This window comes from Lepidochelys kempii, chromosome 5 (assembly GCF_965140265.1).
Source record: "Lepidochelys kempii isolate rLepKem1 chromosome 5, rLepKem1.hap2, whole genome shotgun sequence".
In the NCBI taxonomy this organism is placed as follows: domain Eukaryota; kingdom Metazoa; phylum Chordata; order Testudines; family Cheloniidae; genus Lepidochelys; species Lepidochelys kempii.
In genome coordinates, this window is record NC_133260.1 from 92,844,437 (window position 1) to 92,862,134 (window position 17,698).

Sequence of the window (17,698 nt, forward strand, 5' to 3'; positions counted from 1 at the left end):
CTCCCCTGCCCTCTATCCAACCCCCCCTGCTCCCTGCCCCCTTACCACGCTGCCTGGAGCACTGACAGCTGCACCAGGACAGGCAACCGCGCAACACAGCATAGAGCACCAGGACAGGCCGGGCTCTGCAGCTGCGCTGCCCCAGGAGCTCACAGCCTCACCGCCCAGAGCATTGCACCAGCGGCACAGTGAGCTGAGGCTGCAGGGGGGTGGGGGAAACAGCAGGGGGGCTAGCCTTCCAGGTCAAGAGCTCAGGGGCCGGGCAGGAGGGTCCCACAGGCCTGATGTGGCCCGCAGGCTGTAGTTTGCCCACCTCTGGGCTATGTACTTGTATCTCAATGTGTTTGATTCTAAGTAGCCTCAGTGAAGCATTTGGCCAGCTTCTTGAGAAAGGACCATTCTCTGTAAGCACCCAATCAAGAAATATTTAACTGACAATGGACTTTGGGAGATGCCAATCTACATCTGAGCTCTCCAGGGAATGTTCAAACTAACATGTAAACAATGGCATCGGCCTGCAAAAAGCTGAATCATTCATGGACATGTGACTTGCCCAGGAGGCTACAAATTCCATCTTGTTGCTGAGACTTTGCACAGAAGAACAAAGGGGTTTCCGCCCACAAGAGAGAGAGAATATAAAAGGGCCTGGAAGCCTCTCCATTTTGTCTTCAGCTGGCTCAAGAAGTGGCCTCTCCACCCCAAAGAGATGCCTGAAAGAAACTGAGACAAAGGACCGTAACTATGGGCGTGTGAGTGATTGCTGGACCCAGGCCATAAGCCACAATGTTGGTCTGAAAAGGATTGGTCCCAGACTAGGAAGGAGTCTAGTCTGTGAAAGAAGCTTATTGGAACATCTCAGAGGGTGAGATTTACCTGTATTCAGTTTCCTACTATATTAGGCTTAGATTTGCGTGTTTTATTTTGCTTGGTAACTTACTTTGTTCTGTCTGTTATTACTTGGAACCACTTAAATCCTACTTTTTATACTTAATAATATCACTTTTGTTTATTATTGAACCCAGATAAGTAATTAATACCTGGGGGAGCAAAGAGGTGGGCATATCTCTCTATCAGTGTTATAGAGGGTGCACAATTTATGAGTTTACCCTGTATAAGCTTTATACAGAGTAAAATGAATTTATTTGGGGTTTGGATCCCATTGGGAGCTGGGTGTCTGGGTGCTAGAGACAGGAGCGCTTCCTAAGCCATTTTCAGTTAAGTCTGCAGCTTTGGGGGCATGGGTCAGACCCTGGGTCTATGTTGCAGCAGATTAGCATATCTGGCTCAACAAGAAAGGGTTCTGGAGGCAAAAAAGGGCTCAGAGGTAGCCTCAGCACATCAGGTGACAGTCCCAAGGGGGGGGGGTCTGTGAACCAACCCGTCACAGTAGGTACAGAGCTAAAGACTTGGTGGGACATAGTAGCACAATCAGCAGCAGAATATTGTATGACTTAGAGGAAGGTGTGCACGATTGGGAACCTGAAAATAATCTTCAAGTTTTAGCTTTTCTACTGACTTGTGTTGTTAATTCGGTGTACTTCAACCCTCCTACCTTGGGAGACAGGCAAGTATCATTCCCTGCATTGCTGGAGGAGCTGAGAGATTGCACATGGTCATTTCTAATGGAGCTAAGAATAGAACTCAGGTCTCTAAAATAGCAGATACAAAACTCATCTATAGCTGTGGTGCTTTTCAGACACAACATGCCAAATCTGTGTGATTGGGTGTGCTGTCTGTGTTAAGTTTTTCCACAGGTCTGGTCTGATCAAATTGAAATCAGTGTGTGAGCTGTTAATTTCCCTTGAAGAAAAGGATATCAAGGGGGAAAAGAATGGGGATAAAAAGGTTCCAGGTAAGTTGACAGCCTTCTCTTCCCTCCCCCATAAATCTTCACATGAGGCACCATTCTTTTAGCCCCCACACCCTCAGCAGAAAAGTTTGGGTGTGGGCAGGGGCACAGGACAGGGTGAGGTGGGCTCTGGGTGGCGCTCAACTGGGCGGCTCCCTGGAAACAGCAACATCCCCCTTGCTTAGCTGCTAGGTAGAGGCATGGCTGGGCAGCTCCGCATGCTTCCTCCACACAGGCCACCACCCCCGCAGCTCCCATTGGCTGCATAATATAATGTGTCCTACAGAGGCCTGTGGCTCATTGAAGTAAGATGAGAAACCATTTATCCCCCTGATAATTAGGGTGCATATTATCATTGCACTCCAGTACAAGTGGTGATAGTGATTACCATGAATCAGAGTAGAAGCTAAATGGCACTATTATTACATTAAAACTTCAAGTAGTTTGGTGTCACAACACCACCTCTGTGCTGGGTGTGTGTAGTAGTGTTCACTATTTCCCTGCCTTGCAGTTTTAATGTTTGGAGAGAGAGTGAAAATCATCAAAATCTTTTGTCCTTGTTAGAAATCTCTATAGACAAACCCTTCCTTGGTGAACATATCGGACTTCAGGCGCTAGACATGCTTGCCTTACTCTCGTGAACAGATAGGAGAGCAGAAGAACTATCTGTGCAGGATTCTCCTAAAAGTAACCCTTCGTATTTTACCTGCTCACAGAAGCAGGCTGGGGTAATTGCGATCTGCACCTTCATCTAAGGAGAAAACTAGGATGTTTGTGTTGGCTATTCCCTCTGCCGGGCTTCTCAGTGCATCCTATTGGCTCTGTCGCTCTTGGTTAGCCGCTCCCCCTGTTCGCTCCACCTAGCTACGCCAATGCAGCTTGTATGTTCTTTGGGACAGTGTTGTATTTTCCCCGGCTAAGGAGCTCAGGGCCTTCTCATGTTCAGCTCCTAACGGAATAGCACGGTGGTTGGTTTTTGTAGGACAGCCCGAAATCTGAACGGTACGCTAAGGCCCCTTGGGGTCAACCTGGAAGATACGCGGCCGGGTTTGGTCAACTTCATGCCATAGTCCTCTTCTGCCCCACGGTGGCAGCAGCACGAAGCCCAGCAAAGCGCTGGCGTCAGCCCGGGCCGGGCGCAGGAGGGGCGCGCGTCTGGCCCCCGGCGGCTGAAGCCGTGGCCAGGCCCGGCCCGCTGCTCTCCGAGCCCGGGGGGGCCAAGGACGGAGCCTGTGCGCGCGGGGGCGCCCGGCCGGGGGCGCAGGGCGGGAATGGCAGTGGAGGCGGAGGGGGCAGCGCTGCGCAGGCCGGGGCCTGGCGGGCTCGGGGCCAGCGGAGGCGGGAAGGCCGGGAACAGGCCGGCCCCTGGCTTTGGAGCTTGTACATTGCTACGAGGCGGGGGGGAGGGAGGAGCCGGGCAGGCCGGGGCGGGGACCGGCCCCTGCCTCAGCTCCGGGGCGCGGGCGGCCGCTTGCTCCTCCCCCTGCCCTGGCGACGGTTTCCACGGGGACAGCGGGGTGCAAGTGCCTGGAGCCGCGCCGGGCAGCCGCCAGCCCCAGCCTGGCTCGCCTCGGCCCCAGACCCACTCCCGGGGCCCTTCCCGGGCTCTCGTCCGGCGCTCTGCTGGGCTGTGGGCAGGGGTGACTCGCCCAGCCCGACCGGACCCTCCGGCTCCGGCATAAATAACCCCCGTGCGCCCCGGCGCAGGGGCCGCGCCGCAGGCAGAACCCGAAGCCCCGGGGAGTCAGCCGGTCGGCGCCGTGGGCACTGCAGGCAAGGTGGGTGGGGAGTCCCGGGCCGGGCCGGGCTGGGCTGGGCTGGGCGCGGCGCGGCGCAGGGCTGAACGTTTCACCCGCCAGCCTCCCGCCAGGCAGCCGCCCCTCCCGCCAAACAGTCATGGAACTGCCCCCACTCACCCCAGTCCTGCGCGTTTAACTAGGCAGCCAGCCACTTCTCCAGCTCTACAGCTGCCCATTCAACTGCCCACGCAATCGCCCATGCGCCTGTCCCACCATGCAACTGCTGCAGGTTCAACTGTGCAGCCAGGCACGTAGCCACCTGGCCATGCACCTGTACAATCACCCAGCCTTCCAACCAGCCAGCCAGGTGCCCAACCATGCAGCTGTGCAGCCTTCCTATCACCTGCATAGTCAGGCAGTCACTCACCCAGCCTTCCAATTGCCTAGCCACCCATCCAACCATGCACCCACACAGCCACCTGTTCTGCCTTCCAGTTACTCAGCCACCCTCCCAGCCATACAGATGCTAGCCACCGAGCCTTCCAACCACCCCTCTAGCCGTTCACTCACCCAGCCATATGACCGCCCAACCATCTATCTGCCTACTCATCCATACAGCTATCCACATACCCACCCACTAGGTCAGCCACTCATTTTCCCACTCAGCCACCCGCCTGCTCACTCAGTCATCTACCTCTCCATGCACCCGTTCAAGGAGGCGTCCAGCTGCCCATACAACTGCTCACTTCCCCACTTAGAGCCCATGAATGAAGGGGGAGAAACAACCTGATGCTGGGTCCCGGGCTTGTATGGAGTTTCCTTCAAGCCACCTCCTTCCTTCAGGAGGTGCCAGGAACTCACCAGCTCCTACTCCCTTCCCTGACAATGTCTTTTGTTTGTGAGCTGGACTCCTTGCGAGGGCCAGCAGCATTGCAGTGCCAGTTCTGTGCAGGGGGGAAAGGACATTCTGACTACTCCAGTGAAAAAACAGCATTGTTTGTTGGTGTGATATAACTTATCTCTAAAGTCCTAAAGATATCTGAGTTACTATGGTAGCTCCCTGGGGTCATTTCTTTTGGAAAGCGGATTTCTAAAAAGGGTAAAGTGGGCTGGAGTTAGGATAAACTATTAAAAATTAAGTGAGAGGTTGACCTGAGCCAGAGACGTTTGTTTGACCTTCATGTTAAAGAGAGCACTAAAGCAGCAGTATTTGAGATCTACTCCTGTAGAGACCCACCTGCGTACATGAAGATTGAGGAAGCCTGGTTTAAGGGCCAGAGACTAATTACTGGAAGGGCCAGGTTATTGAGTATATAGGGATGTACCAAAAGTTGTTGGAGAGCTAATGTGTTAAAGAATTCTCTTCTGACTTTAGATAGTATTGTGTTCAGTTGAAATGGACTTCTGTGTATCTAGTAAACATTATTTGTCCTTTTATCATTTGGAAATCATTTAGAAATATTATTTGTTTTATGTTGCTTCATTTGTGTTGCTTTCTAGCAAAAGTTGATAAGATCTGGGCTGTATTCCTATCTGTGCGCCTTTGGGCAAGTCAATCACCCTGTTCTTCTTTTTCTTCCTCTGAGGCAACTGGGATAATATTTACCTAGTAATGTTTGTAAAATCTTTTGAGGTTCTTTAAGGGAAAGTACTGTAGAAGTGAAAAGTATTATTTTTAATTATTAATCTGGTCTACATTAAAGAAAGTTGTATAGAAGAGAACTCAGGGGAGAGATCAGAGATAAGTGTTGGTAAAATCAACAAAAGAAAACTCAATCTCTTGAAAACTTGGATGTTTAACCCTTCTTCTGCATCCAGAATTGTCATATTGTTGAACCAAAGGAGGGCTGTTATTGTATAATTTTCTTGTGGGGTGAGACAAAATGGGGGTAAAATAGGCTATCTGTGAATGGGAACTCTAGGCCAGGCTGGACAAATCAGGGTAGGCTTTGCCTACTTTATTAAGTTACATTCAATATGATTGTTACTCATGTTGTAAATTACCAATGAACATTTCTTTTAGTTTTGCCTAACCATATTCAAATATCACCCGTCTCTACTGGGAAACAAGAAAAACCCTTTCTCTGCATTTTCTCTCCTCTCCTCCTTCTGTTGCCAGTCTTACCATCCATCAGCCTCCTCCTAATTTTCAGTCTCCCCTCCCCATCATGTTGTTTACCAAGTTATTTCCCTGCTGAATTGCCCCACTTGACATAGCTTGTATTTGCAGCATTGTCACTGAAATAAACTAATATTCTGTCTCTCACACTGTACTATTAAAACACAAGTATAATTTATTTATACCTCTAGGTGGCAATTGCAGACTGTAATTTGTTTTAGAGAATCATATGATAACACATTGTTTTCTCAAGGGTTTAATCTGGTGCCATCCAGTTTGCTATGGAACAATGATTACTCCTGTTGGAATTCTGTGCTAAAAAATTAAAAATTCTGCAACAAAAAATTCTGCACACAATATTTTAAAATTCTGCATATTTTATTTGTCAAAATAACAATATAATCACACCAGTTTCAATTATTTTTGGTCATTTATTTCAAAATACCTGTCAGCAAGTATATCTGTAACAATACAGACAACAAAAAAGATTCAGGAAAGGTTTTTTGACAACTAGCTTCCTTACTAGGCATATTAATACAGAACTCTGAGTAATAATTCATTTAAACTACAATACAGAACCGTGTTTCCCGCACCCCTCAGAAGCAGAGCAAAGGCTTGGGGGAGTCAGAGGTAAGGGAGGAGTTGAGGGAGAGGGAAGTAAATTGCTGGGAAGGAGCCTGGGTGTGAATTTGGAGGGCTGTTGGGTATGGGTGGGAAAAGTATGGTATGACATTGCATTCCATGTGCTTTATGAAAATATGCTTATGAATGTGAATATGATATAACTGGAATCTGATTTATGCAAAAGGTCTCTTGTAAGGTATCATTACAAAGCTTATAATCTACTGCGTGTGTTCATCCTATTTGTATGTATGTATCATGCTTGTATCTCAAGCTAGAAATATGAAGTATAACTCTGAGGTCCTAATGTAATTATGCAAACTGTGGGCCATTAATAATGGCTTGGAATCTTGATGGCTTCCATTGAATTGGTTGTGAATGGGTTTATTTATCCGTAAGCCTTTCTGTGTACGTGTGGGCCAGCCCATGGGTAATGAAGAATGAGGTCTTACAGTGACATGTCACCTGAGACTGGAATCCATCTTAAATCTGGTACTTTTACATTTAGAAGGAGGGGTGGGGACCCAGAGAGACAAAAGTTTCCTGCCTTGTGCCAAAGCTATAAAAGGGGGTGAAACAGTACAAAGGAGGCTGCCAGTCATGAGAACACCCTGGGTTACCACCTAAGGCTGCCAGTCATGAGAAAACTCCTAGTTTCCACCTAAGATGTCTGCTGGAACTAACAAGGACAGTACCAGGAAAAGGATTGGGCCCAGACTAGGAAGGAGTCTAGTCTGTGAAAGAAGCTTATTGGAACATCTCTGAGGGTGAGATTTTACCTGTAATCAGTTTCTTAATGTATTAGGCTTAGACTTGTGTGTTTTTGCTTCATTTTGCTTGGTGACTGACTTTGTTATGTCTGTTATTACTTAAAACCACTTAAATTCTATTTTTATACTTAATAAAATCACTTTTGTTTATTAATTAACCCAGAGTAAGTGATTAATATATAGGGGAGCAAACAGCTGTGCATATCTCTTTATCAGTGTTATAGAGGGCAGACAATTTATGAGTTTATCCTGTACAAGCTTTATACTGAGTAAAACGGATTTATTTGGGGTTTGGATCCCATTGGGAGCTGGGTGTCTGGGTGCTGGAGGTAAGTAACCTGCTGAGCTGTTTTCACTTAAAGCCTGCAGCTTTGGGGGTGTGGACCAGACCTGGGTCTGTGTTGCAGCAGGCTAGCATGCCTGGCTCAACAAGGCAGGGTTCTGGAAGTCCCAAGCTGGCAGGGAAAACGGGCTCAAAGGTAATTCCAGTACGTAAGGTGACAGTGTCAAGGGTGTGTCTGTGACCGAACCCGTAACATATGGAACAGTTTTTGGGGGGGGGTGGGCAGGGAGGGATTATTAGGGAGCTTCCCCCATGCAGACTCTGGGTGACCCCTAGCCTCTCCCATTCAGGTAGGCACATCTGCCCATCCCCATGTGTCTCTGTGCCCTCACCAGCCAATCCCCTGTCCCTATGTCGCCCTGTACCCCGTCCCCATGTGTCTCTGTGCCCTCATTCAGCCACTCCCTGTCCCTATGTAGCTCTGCCCCCCTCCCCCTGTCCCCATGGGTCTCTGCACCTCCCTCCACCCGTGTCCCTGTGCCTCCACTCCCATTCAGCCCCTGCCCCAGTCTGTCCTGCCCCACTAGCCCTTATGAGCCCTGAGATAATGCTTCTGATAGATTGAGATAGTGTGCATTTCTTGCAGTTCTTGAGCAGTTTCCAGAGCTGGCCTTAAGAACAAACAAAACAACTGACTGCTTTTGGGTGAAATACTGTCCCCATGAAAGTCAATGGGAGTTTTATTATTCACTTGAGTTGTGCCAGGATTTCACTCCCAGTACTTGGGGACTCCACATAGCTTCAGTAACACTTGTTGGATCATATTAAAGAAGTTCTGTATTAAAATCACAAATGAGTTTGATTCCCCAGAGTTTAAATTCCAGGGTATTACTAATTAAGAGGTCTCTTGGTTTTTGGTACTGTTTCTCTCCCTCTATGTATGAAACTTGCAAGCTGCTAATTGTGTTAGTACATTCTAAGACAGAGTCTGTTCTCAAAGCAATTCACAGAGAGAGAGACTCAAAGCAATACTCTAACAACAGAAACAGCACCCAGAGACTCCCCACCCTTTTGTTGTATTAACCATTGTGATTAAAATAGAGATAGAGGATGTATGTGGATGGATGCTTGGTGTGGATAATAACTGAATGATCAGGGAGGTGCCAGCCTAAGAATCCAGTGTCCATCGGCTGAAGAAGGTGTCAAGTGGAAATAACCAGAGGACCCCACCCGGAGGGCAGACTGGAATCCACCCAACAGCCTCAAGAATGGGCGAACCAAAGAACAAGATAACATCTTGGAGCCGTCAGGAATGTGCTATCTGCTGATTGATTCAGCAACAGCATGATGAAGCAATTCCCATAGACTGGCATAGGAAGAAATTCCTATAAAAATAGACTCTAAAAAGTGAGAACTTTGGGGTCTGATTCTGCAAACCAACTTCCAGGAGCATCAGATGAGCATCTGACAAGGCCCTGCTCCCTCCTCATGTCCAGGCCACCTGGCCAGTGGCTTGGCATGAGCAACTCTAAGGCTGGTAACTATGATAACAACCTTGCAGAACCTGTGTGTGTGGGTGTGTATGTGTGTGTGTGTGTTTGTATGAATGAATGTGTGAATAAATATGAGATTGAATGGAATGTTATAGCTATAACTAACTGCTTACTATGATTCTTTCTGTATTCACAATAAATGTGGTATTTTGCCTTTTTCCCTTTAATAAGATCCTGCTGGTTTTTATTTTATTGGTACAACACACTCAACCTGATCACTCTCTAGTAGAAGGATCGCTTGTTTTGTTTTGATCTTGGTTAAACCTTCGCTACTGTTTATGTTTTGTGTCATCCAGAAAGTGACTCTACAGAAATAACATTGTGGGATCCATGTTTGTCTTTCAGTTATTTCGTATGAAATTTGATCAATTTTTTTTATCTGTCAAATGCAGAAACCTGGATCTGGATTCTTTCCTTCTTGAGTATAATTACTGTTATCTCAAATGAAACTGAGGTGTATTACAGGTATAATTAAAGTGGACTGATTGTCCATTTCATCACACCTGTACTAAAGATGTCTTACCGGTTAACTGCTTTAACCGTTAACGCCTGGGCTGGCTAGCCAGCCGGCTTCTGCGGCCCCATGCCAGCTGGAGTGGGCCCAGCAGTGCCGGCCAGCCGGAGCAGGCCTAGTCACAGTGCCCAGATGGAGCAGCACTGTCTGGATGGAGTGGGCCCAGCTGCAGAGCCCGGCCGGAGCAGTGCCGGGCAGCTGGAGCAGGCCAAGCTGCCACCCAGCCACCCCGGCGGGTTGGGCCCCAGCCACTTAAAAGTTACCCATTTAAACAATTACAAATATTTAGTTTAAACAGTTAACTTTCTAAACAGTATTTACATCCTTAACCTGTACACTCCTTTTGGTATCAAAATACAATATATTGTAAGTACATTGGAAGCAGGAAGCCTGCTAAACAACCAGTAGGGTCCCTGGCCCAACGAGATGCAAAAGAGCACTCAAGGAAGATAAGGCCATTGCAGAGAAACTAAATGAATTTTTTGCATCAATCTCCATGGCTGAGGACGTGAGGGAGATTCCCTATCCTCTCCAATCCCAAAGCCGTTCTCTTTAGATGACAAATCTGAGGAACTGTCCCAGATTGAGGTGTCATAAGAGGAGGTTTTGGAACAAACTGATAAATTTAACAGCAATAAGTCACCAGGACCAGATGGTATTCACCGAAAAGTTCCTCAAATGTGAAATTGCAGAACTAGTAATTGTGATATGTAACCTATCATTGAAATCAGCTTCTGTACCAGGTGACTGGAGGATAGCTAATGTGACGCTAATTTTTAAAAAGGACCCCAGAGGCGATCCTGGCAATTACAGTTCGGTAAGCCTAACTTCAGTACCAGGCAAATTGGTTGAAATTATAGGAAAGAAAAGAATTATCAGACACATAGATGAACACGATTTGTTGGGGAAGAGTCAAAATGATTTTTGTAAAGGGAAATCATACCGCACCAATCTACTTTGAGTATTCTCAAAGTATCCGACAAAGTATCCAAGAAGCATGTGGACAAGGGTGATCCAATGGATATAGTGTATTTAGATGTTCAGAAAGCCTTTGACAAGGTCCCTCAACAAAGGCTCTTAAACAAAGTAAGCTGTCCTGGGATAGGAGGGAAGGTCCTCCCATGGATCAGTAGCTGATTAAAATATAGGAAACAAAGGATAGGTATAAATGGTCAGTTTTTAGAATGTAGGGGGTAAATAATGGTGTCCCCCAGGGCTCTGTACTGGAACCAGTGCTGTTCAACATATTCATAAATAATCTGGAAAAAGAGATAAACAAAGGTGGCAAAATTTGCAGGTGATACAAAATTACTCAAGATAGTTAAGTGCAAAGCAGACTGTGAAGAGTTACAAAGGGAAGTCACAAAACTGGGTAACTGGGCAACAAAATGGCAGATGAAATTCAATGTTGATAAATGCAAAGTAATGCACATTGGAAAACATAATGTCAACTATACATACAAAATGATGGAGTCTAAATTAGCTGTTACCTCTCAAGAAAGAGATCTTGGAGGCATTGTTGGATGGTTTTCTGAAATCATCCACTCAATGTGTAGGGGCTTTCAAAAAAGCGAGCAGAATGTTGGGCATCATGAGGAAAGGGATAAATAATAAGACAGAAAATATCATATTGCCTCTATATAAATCCATGGTACACCCACATCTTGAATACTGCGTGCAGATCTGGTTGCCTCACCTGAAAAAAGCTATATTAGAATTGGAAAAGGTTCAGAAAAGGGCAACAAAAATGATTAGGGGTATAGAACAGCTTCCATATGAGGAGAGGTTAATAAGACTGGGACTTTTCAGCTTGGAAAAGAGATGACTAAAGGGGGATATGATTGAGGCCTGTAAAATCATGGCTGGTGTGGAGAAAATAAATAAGGACGTGTTATTTACTCTTTCTCATAACACAAGAAATAGGGGTCACCAAATGAAATTAATAGGCAGCAGGTTTAAAACAAACAAAACCAAGTATTTCACACAATGCACAGTCAATCAGTGGAACTCTGTCAGAGGATGTGGTGAAGGCCAAGATATAACTGGGTTCAAAAAAGACCTAGACAAGTTCATGGAGGATAGATCCATCAGTAGCTACTAGCCACGATGGTTAGGGATGCGAAACCATGCTTTGAAGTGTCCCTAGCTTCTGTTTGCCAGAAGCTGGGAATGGGTGATGGGATGGATCACTTGATGATTTCCTGTTCTGTTCATTCCCTCTAGGGCACCTGGCATTGCCCACTTGTGGAAGACAGGATGCTGGGCTAGATGGACCATTGGTCTGACCCAGTATGGCCATTCTTATGTACCATTTATTGTCACATATTCCTTCCCCTAAACCAGGGATGGCCAACCTGAGCCTGAGAAGGAGCCAGAATTTACCAATGTACATTGCCAAAGAGCCACAGTAATACGTCAGCAGCCCCCACCATCAGCTCCTCCACTCTGCTCCCAGCACCTCCCACCCACTGGCAGCCCCGCCAATCAGTGCCTCCTCCTCCCTCCCCGCACCTCCCATTCAGCAGTTTCGTGGCATACAGGAGGTTTGAGGGGGAGGGGAAGGAGGAGCGAGGGCACGATAGGCTCAGGGGAGGGGGCGGGAAGGAGTGGAGTGGGGCCAGGGCTTGTGGCAGAGCTAAGGGTTGAGCAGTGACCACCCCCTGGCACATTGGAAAGTTGGTGCCTGTAGCTCCAGCCCCAGAGTTGGTCCTATGCAAGGAGCTGCATTTTAGTTTCTGAAGAGCCTCATGTGGCTCCAGAGCCACAGGTTGGCCACCCCTGCCCTAAACTCTAGCAAGAAGCTTTGTAATGTGATGAGTATTTTGATGTTGTTGCTTTAGAAGATAATTGTGTGCTTAAAGCAGCTGTTTGGCCTTAAAGCCAATAAGCTCATGCAGCTTTAAAAAGTCTGAACTGAGGCCCTGATTCAGCAAGATACTTAAGGTTGTGCCTAATTTTTAAACTCATGAGCCATTCTATTGAAGTTAATGGATCTACTCACATGTTTAAAGTTAGACATGCCTAAGTACTTCGCTGAGCTGGAGCTAGTGGTCCCATAGCTGGAGCTAGTGCTCCTACAGCTGATTCTGGACCCATGTAAATTAATGGGAATTTTTCCATTGACGTCATTCGATGCAGGATCAAGTTTTTAGCCTCAGAATGGAAAAGTAAAATTGCATCTTGTTTTAATTACTTAATCTAAACTAATATGCATTTTTTTTACCTTTTTGCCTATAATTAGTTGCTTCAGTTCTGTAATGCTGCATTGAATATGTTCATGGAATGCCTCAGTTTATCTGTAAGAGTTATATTTGTAGTTCTACCCTTGCTGAAAAATGTCATTTTTGTGTACATATATTTTTTTGCAGATGGAGCATTTATCCGAAAAAGCAGCTGAACAGCTCCATGCTGAAATCATGAATGAAACAGATACACCTCGCACCCGCGACCTCAAGCTCTTACGGGCCAAGCGTTTAGCTTACTATGGAAGGAGGGGAAGGACAAAGATTTGCTCTTGTGGTACAGATAATAAACTAAGTTCATCAGCTTCCAGAGGAGCAGTTTTACATTCTGCAGTGAGCACAAAAGAAGAAGAAAATCAGACTTCCACATTAAGTGGCTCTCAGCAACCTAATGATGCAACAAATAGAAGAAAACTTTTAATTCAGAGATCATCTGGAGTAAACCATCAAGGAAAAGAACAAGAAACAATTATCAGAAATCCAGAAACGCATAGCAAGTGTATGAGCCAGACCTGTATTTCAGAATTAGATCATAGACTACTTGAGGATCTGACTGTTCCCGAGACACAAAAACTCCAGCATGTTATGAGTTGGGCACAATTGTTCCTTAGTAAATCTCAGCAAGCAGCTCATATGCCGAAATATTCACAGTTATCTCAAGGACTTACTTTGTCTCAAGACAATGAAAGTGAAATAGCACTAAGTAGGGAAACCAGAAGCTCATATCGTTCTTTGTCACAATCAACAGATGGTTTTAACCTCAATGCACATGCTAATATTTGCAAGAGTTCCAGCTTTTCTTCAGTCTCTGAAGTTAACTCAGAGCATACAGAAAGGTGCATTTCTCTTGACCCTTTAAGAGATAAAACATTATCCCCTGAAATCAAATGTTTTTATAACATTCAGGCTAATAATAATAATAAGAGAAAGACAATAATTAGGATCAAGAGAGAAAGAAGGGACCCTGAGATCTCCCTGGGTATTTTGAGCCAACTTGCACTTGCTGATGAAACCTGGAACAGCAAAGAAAAATCAAATTTTCAAAATATAGGTGAAAAAGATATGTGGTCAGAGATACATAGTGTCCAGCCAGAACCTCAAGTTGTGTGTAAAACTGGCAATTATTCAAGTAAAATGGCAGAGGTTCCATGTGAGGATCCTAGTACTTATTTTTGGGCTCCCCTAGTTGATAGTTCAGATGAGGAATTCACAGACAGAATTGTGAAGACAAAAAGATCAAATAGGTCTGGTGCTGAGATTAAGGAGCACAAAAAATCTTCACACAGCATATTTTCATTTAAAGAAAAAAATATAAAATATTTGAGTTCTGGTGTGTTGGGAGGTAGTATTGCCTCCATGAAGAAGACGTACAAAAATGGAAAACGGTCTGTGGGAGAAAAGCACATATTAGAGAACAAAGAAAATTATAAACACAAAGATTTCAATTTGGCCTTAAAGGCTCATGGCTGCAGTGAAGGCAAGGTTATTGCAGGTAGAATCAAGGGAGAGGCTGAAAACAGATGTATCCCCTTCGCTGGTGAATCTGAGGTAGAAAATGATGAATTAGAAGATCTGGTGGTAGATTTTACACCTCTGAAGAGAGATACAGATCAGAGAAATGAATCAAGATTCAAGGATATGGAAGACTCAGATTACGCTGTTGAAGTGAGAAAATGGATTGGAGAAAAGCAAACAGACAGTATCTTCAGTAGCACAAGTTTTGACAAGAGTATGGGTAAAGGAAATAACTACAAGAGAGCTCAAAAAGAAATAGAGCTAAAATGCTCTAAGAAAGATCCAGCCATGCAAAGTAGCAATCCTTTGCTGAATTCATTAGTGAACCCTCCGGAACACACTTTTAAAGTTTGCCCTGACTGTGCATGCCTCAGTTATCCAGATATGACTTGGTGCAGTGGATGTGGTTGTGTTTTATTAGGTATATTAACACAGTCTACTAAAGACAATATGGAACATAAATCCAAAGTATTCCTAGGAGATGCGACTGAGAAGCAGAAGAATGTTTTCAGTCAAGTCATTAAATCTTCACATGTTTCAGAAAGCAACTCAGAGGAATTCCCCAAACTCAGAGAAAGAAGTGATGTTTGCCAAAAGATATGCTGGGATGATAAGCCACTGTTATATTCAGACTGTGATATTAGTGTTTTGGATCAGTTAAATAAGGCCAGATGTCTTCATCCCAAAGAGAGAAACCAGCCATATTCTTTCCAAGAATACCTTGGATACTCTAAAGAGGAAAAGATCGCCAAACATCTTGAGGGTATGGTGATTGAGCAAGAGGAGACTGAAGAAACTCACAGTGACTGTGGAGCAACTGAACTAAGCTCTGTTAGTGATATAAATCCTGATGCCATAAAACAAGAGAATAGCCATCTTGAAGAACAGGACACATCTGAAGGAGAATCTACTTTTATGAAACTTTTGGATAATCTTGAGTTGAACAGTAAAACAGAGCAGAAAAAAAGCCACGTTTCAATAGGTAAAGAATTTTTTCACATTTGCTAAGTTGTTCATTTTTAATTATGTAAAATATATAACCATTTCTAACTATTACTTTAAGGAGAAATGTGGTAATCCTCTGTTGTTGAATATATGCATGATCCTGTTGTTTATTCTTCTCTGACTGTCATAATTATTCTTCTCTATCATAATTTATTTTGGGTGTTTATAAGTAAATCTAAAATTTTATGACCTTTGAGATAAAAATAATAATAATAATGGCTCAGCACTGATAAAGTAGCATCCATCTCTCCAGTTCCTAATTCATTGTTAACTGAAATTGATTCATGTGCTCTGAGATGCTTAGTTTTTGCATTAAAAAAGAGCTGTCAAGTAATGACACATAACAACTGTTTGTGAAATTCACTGCTTTTATTAGCCCCTTTTTATCACTTGCGTGTAAATAAACAGCTCTGATTAGGCTGTTCTTGGGACTCAATGAGTAAAGATGATATATGTTTTCTAGGAAATGTTTCTTGTGGAATACAGTAGAATGTGGAACTACTGTACTATACTTTATTGTCAGAATTTACTCATAATGAAGTAAGATCACTCCGTATGATTTTAAAAAAATCATAAATTCATTATATGTAAATGTTTGGTAACATTTAGTGTTGTTACATATTTTTAGATAGGAAACTCTCAAAAACCAAAAGCATTCGGACAAAACTGACTGGTTCTAAGAGGTATTGGGAGAAATCCAGCATTGCATGGTCATCTTACACACATGGAGAACTGAAGCCAAGGTTTGCTTATCTTTTTTTTAAATTTTTTGAATTTATAATCCACTAAAAATTATCTGTAATAAATGCTCCAGTTAGGGCTTTAATACTGACATCAACATCCTTAATCTTATCAACCTTGCCAATTTTTTTCTAGCTCTGCGGTATGTTGTTCTAAAGTTACAATTTAATTTGAAACATTCTAATTTTAACTCAAATTAGCCAAACTACGTTAGTCAGAATTGAGACACTAGACTGGCAAAGAATTAAAGTCAAGATTTTTATTATACAACTCTAATTGCTTCTGAAACAAATCAAGCAGTGGGGATTCTCAAGGCAGCTGAGTGGAAAAGAACAAGTCTACTCCTCACATGGTTAGTATCCCCTGGAGTCACAATAAGGTCTGTGGCAAGACATTTGTTTATAGTGCTCCCCTCTTCCTTCAGGTCAGCTATTAGATGGCAAATGGTTAAAGAAAGGGGTTGGAAAATACAAAACTGTTATGGGAAATAATATTTTTATTGTCTCTTAAGCAGAACATTATTTATTATGGTCTGATTATCCCTTATACTTAGGCCCCTTTAAACCAGTTTAGCAGTGTAAAGGGGCTTAAAATCAGTGTAAATGACATTTACGCCTGCTTTAAGGTAAGGAGCCTTAGCATAAGTGAGAATCAGACTCTGTGCTGGGGACACACTACAGAATACTTTTGAATAGAAAAGAATAAGTAGAGGCAGTGGGGAAAAGGGGCACATAAAAGATATCTATATAGCAGATAGGCGGAGTCTGGTGGCAGCAGCCTTCAGATGGCATCTGACAAGAACAGAGAATTGAGTAGGGGGAGAGGGCGGGGTTGGCTCTTATTGTGGCACCATCCATATCAAGTGGAATGAGCTTGAGGATCCTCTCTCTGACTGCCCAGCAATTTTAATTTCTAGAAGCCAGGTAGAGAGTGGCAGGAGCAAGGGTCAAGCGCAGGAGGCGATGCTGGTTTGCTGTGGGAGCTGCTTTGATGCAGCTCACTCCAATGACATTGCTTCCTGGATTTGGAGCCCAGTGGAAAAGGGCCAAGTTCATGAGGCTCGATATTTTCCCCATAATTAAGTTGGAGATAATAATATTTCCCTACATCACAGGAGAAACGAGGATTAATTCATTAGAATTAGCAAAGCGCTTTTAAATTGCTGGTTGAAAGGCACTATAGAAATGCAAAACTGTTTCATTATTGTTATTACGCTAAATTCACCCTGGTGTAAATGCATTGACTTCAATAGAATAACACAGGACTGGATTTGCACCATTGTCTGTTATAGAGCTAATAACAAAGAAATCAGAGCAGCAACAAAAAGATGATAAATTTACATATTTACAATCTTGTCAGTCAAATTCTTAGTTGTACTGTGTATGTCTAAAAGATGATAATTGTACCAATTTAGGGACCCAAATTTAGGCACCTATGTTTGAAAAAGTTGTCCTACCATTTCTGTGAAATTTCCAGTTTTAACAAATTCTGTTTCTTACTCATTACACCATTAACCTGATTTATTGCTTCCTGCAATGGATAGTACCAGTAGTAACTAGATAAATCGTAGCTTGGGAAAATCTCATTAACATCTCATATTCCCTGACCCTGGACATGGTTTCACATGGGTGAACCTCTGTATTCATGTGGGGTACCTGAAAGGATTGGGCCCATTTTTGGAGTCCAGCTTATAGTAAGCATCATTTATTTTGAAAGTTTATTTTTATTAATTTATTTTTGTATTTAT

At 44.0% G+C, this 17,698-nt stretch overlaps 1 protein-coding gene and 1 long non-coding RNA gene across 3 annotated transcripts in view; one reads left to right on the forward strand and one right to left on the reverse strand.

The window, feature by feature from the left end:
• LOC140911637 (uncharacterized) overlaps positions 1 to 3,979 on the reverse strand; it is a 29,398-nt gene extending 25,419 nt beyond the window's left edge. Inside the window, exon 1 of the long non-coding RNA XR_012159061.1 lies at positions 3,766 to 3,979. This is a non-coding gene — a long non-coding RNA (uncharacterized lncRNA). The remainder of the gene's footprint in view (positions 1 to 3,765) is intronic.
• LOC140911634 (uncharacterized) overlaps positions 3,236 to 17,698 on the forward strand; it is a 117,890-nt gene continuing 103,427 nt past the window's right edge. For both annotated transcript variants that reach the window (XM_073345074.1, XM_073345075.1), the window contains exons 1-3: positions 3,236 to 3,627; positions 12,817 to 15,187; positions 15,839 to 15,953. In XM_073345074.1, coding sequence (XP_073201175.1) covers positions 12,817 to 15,187; positions 15,839 to 15,953 — 2,486 coding nt within the window. In that variant the 5' untranslated portion in view covers positions 3,236 to 3,627. The remainder of the gene's footprint in view (positions 3,628 to 12,816; positions 15,188 to 15,838; positions 15,954 to 17,698) is intronic.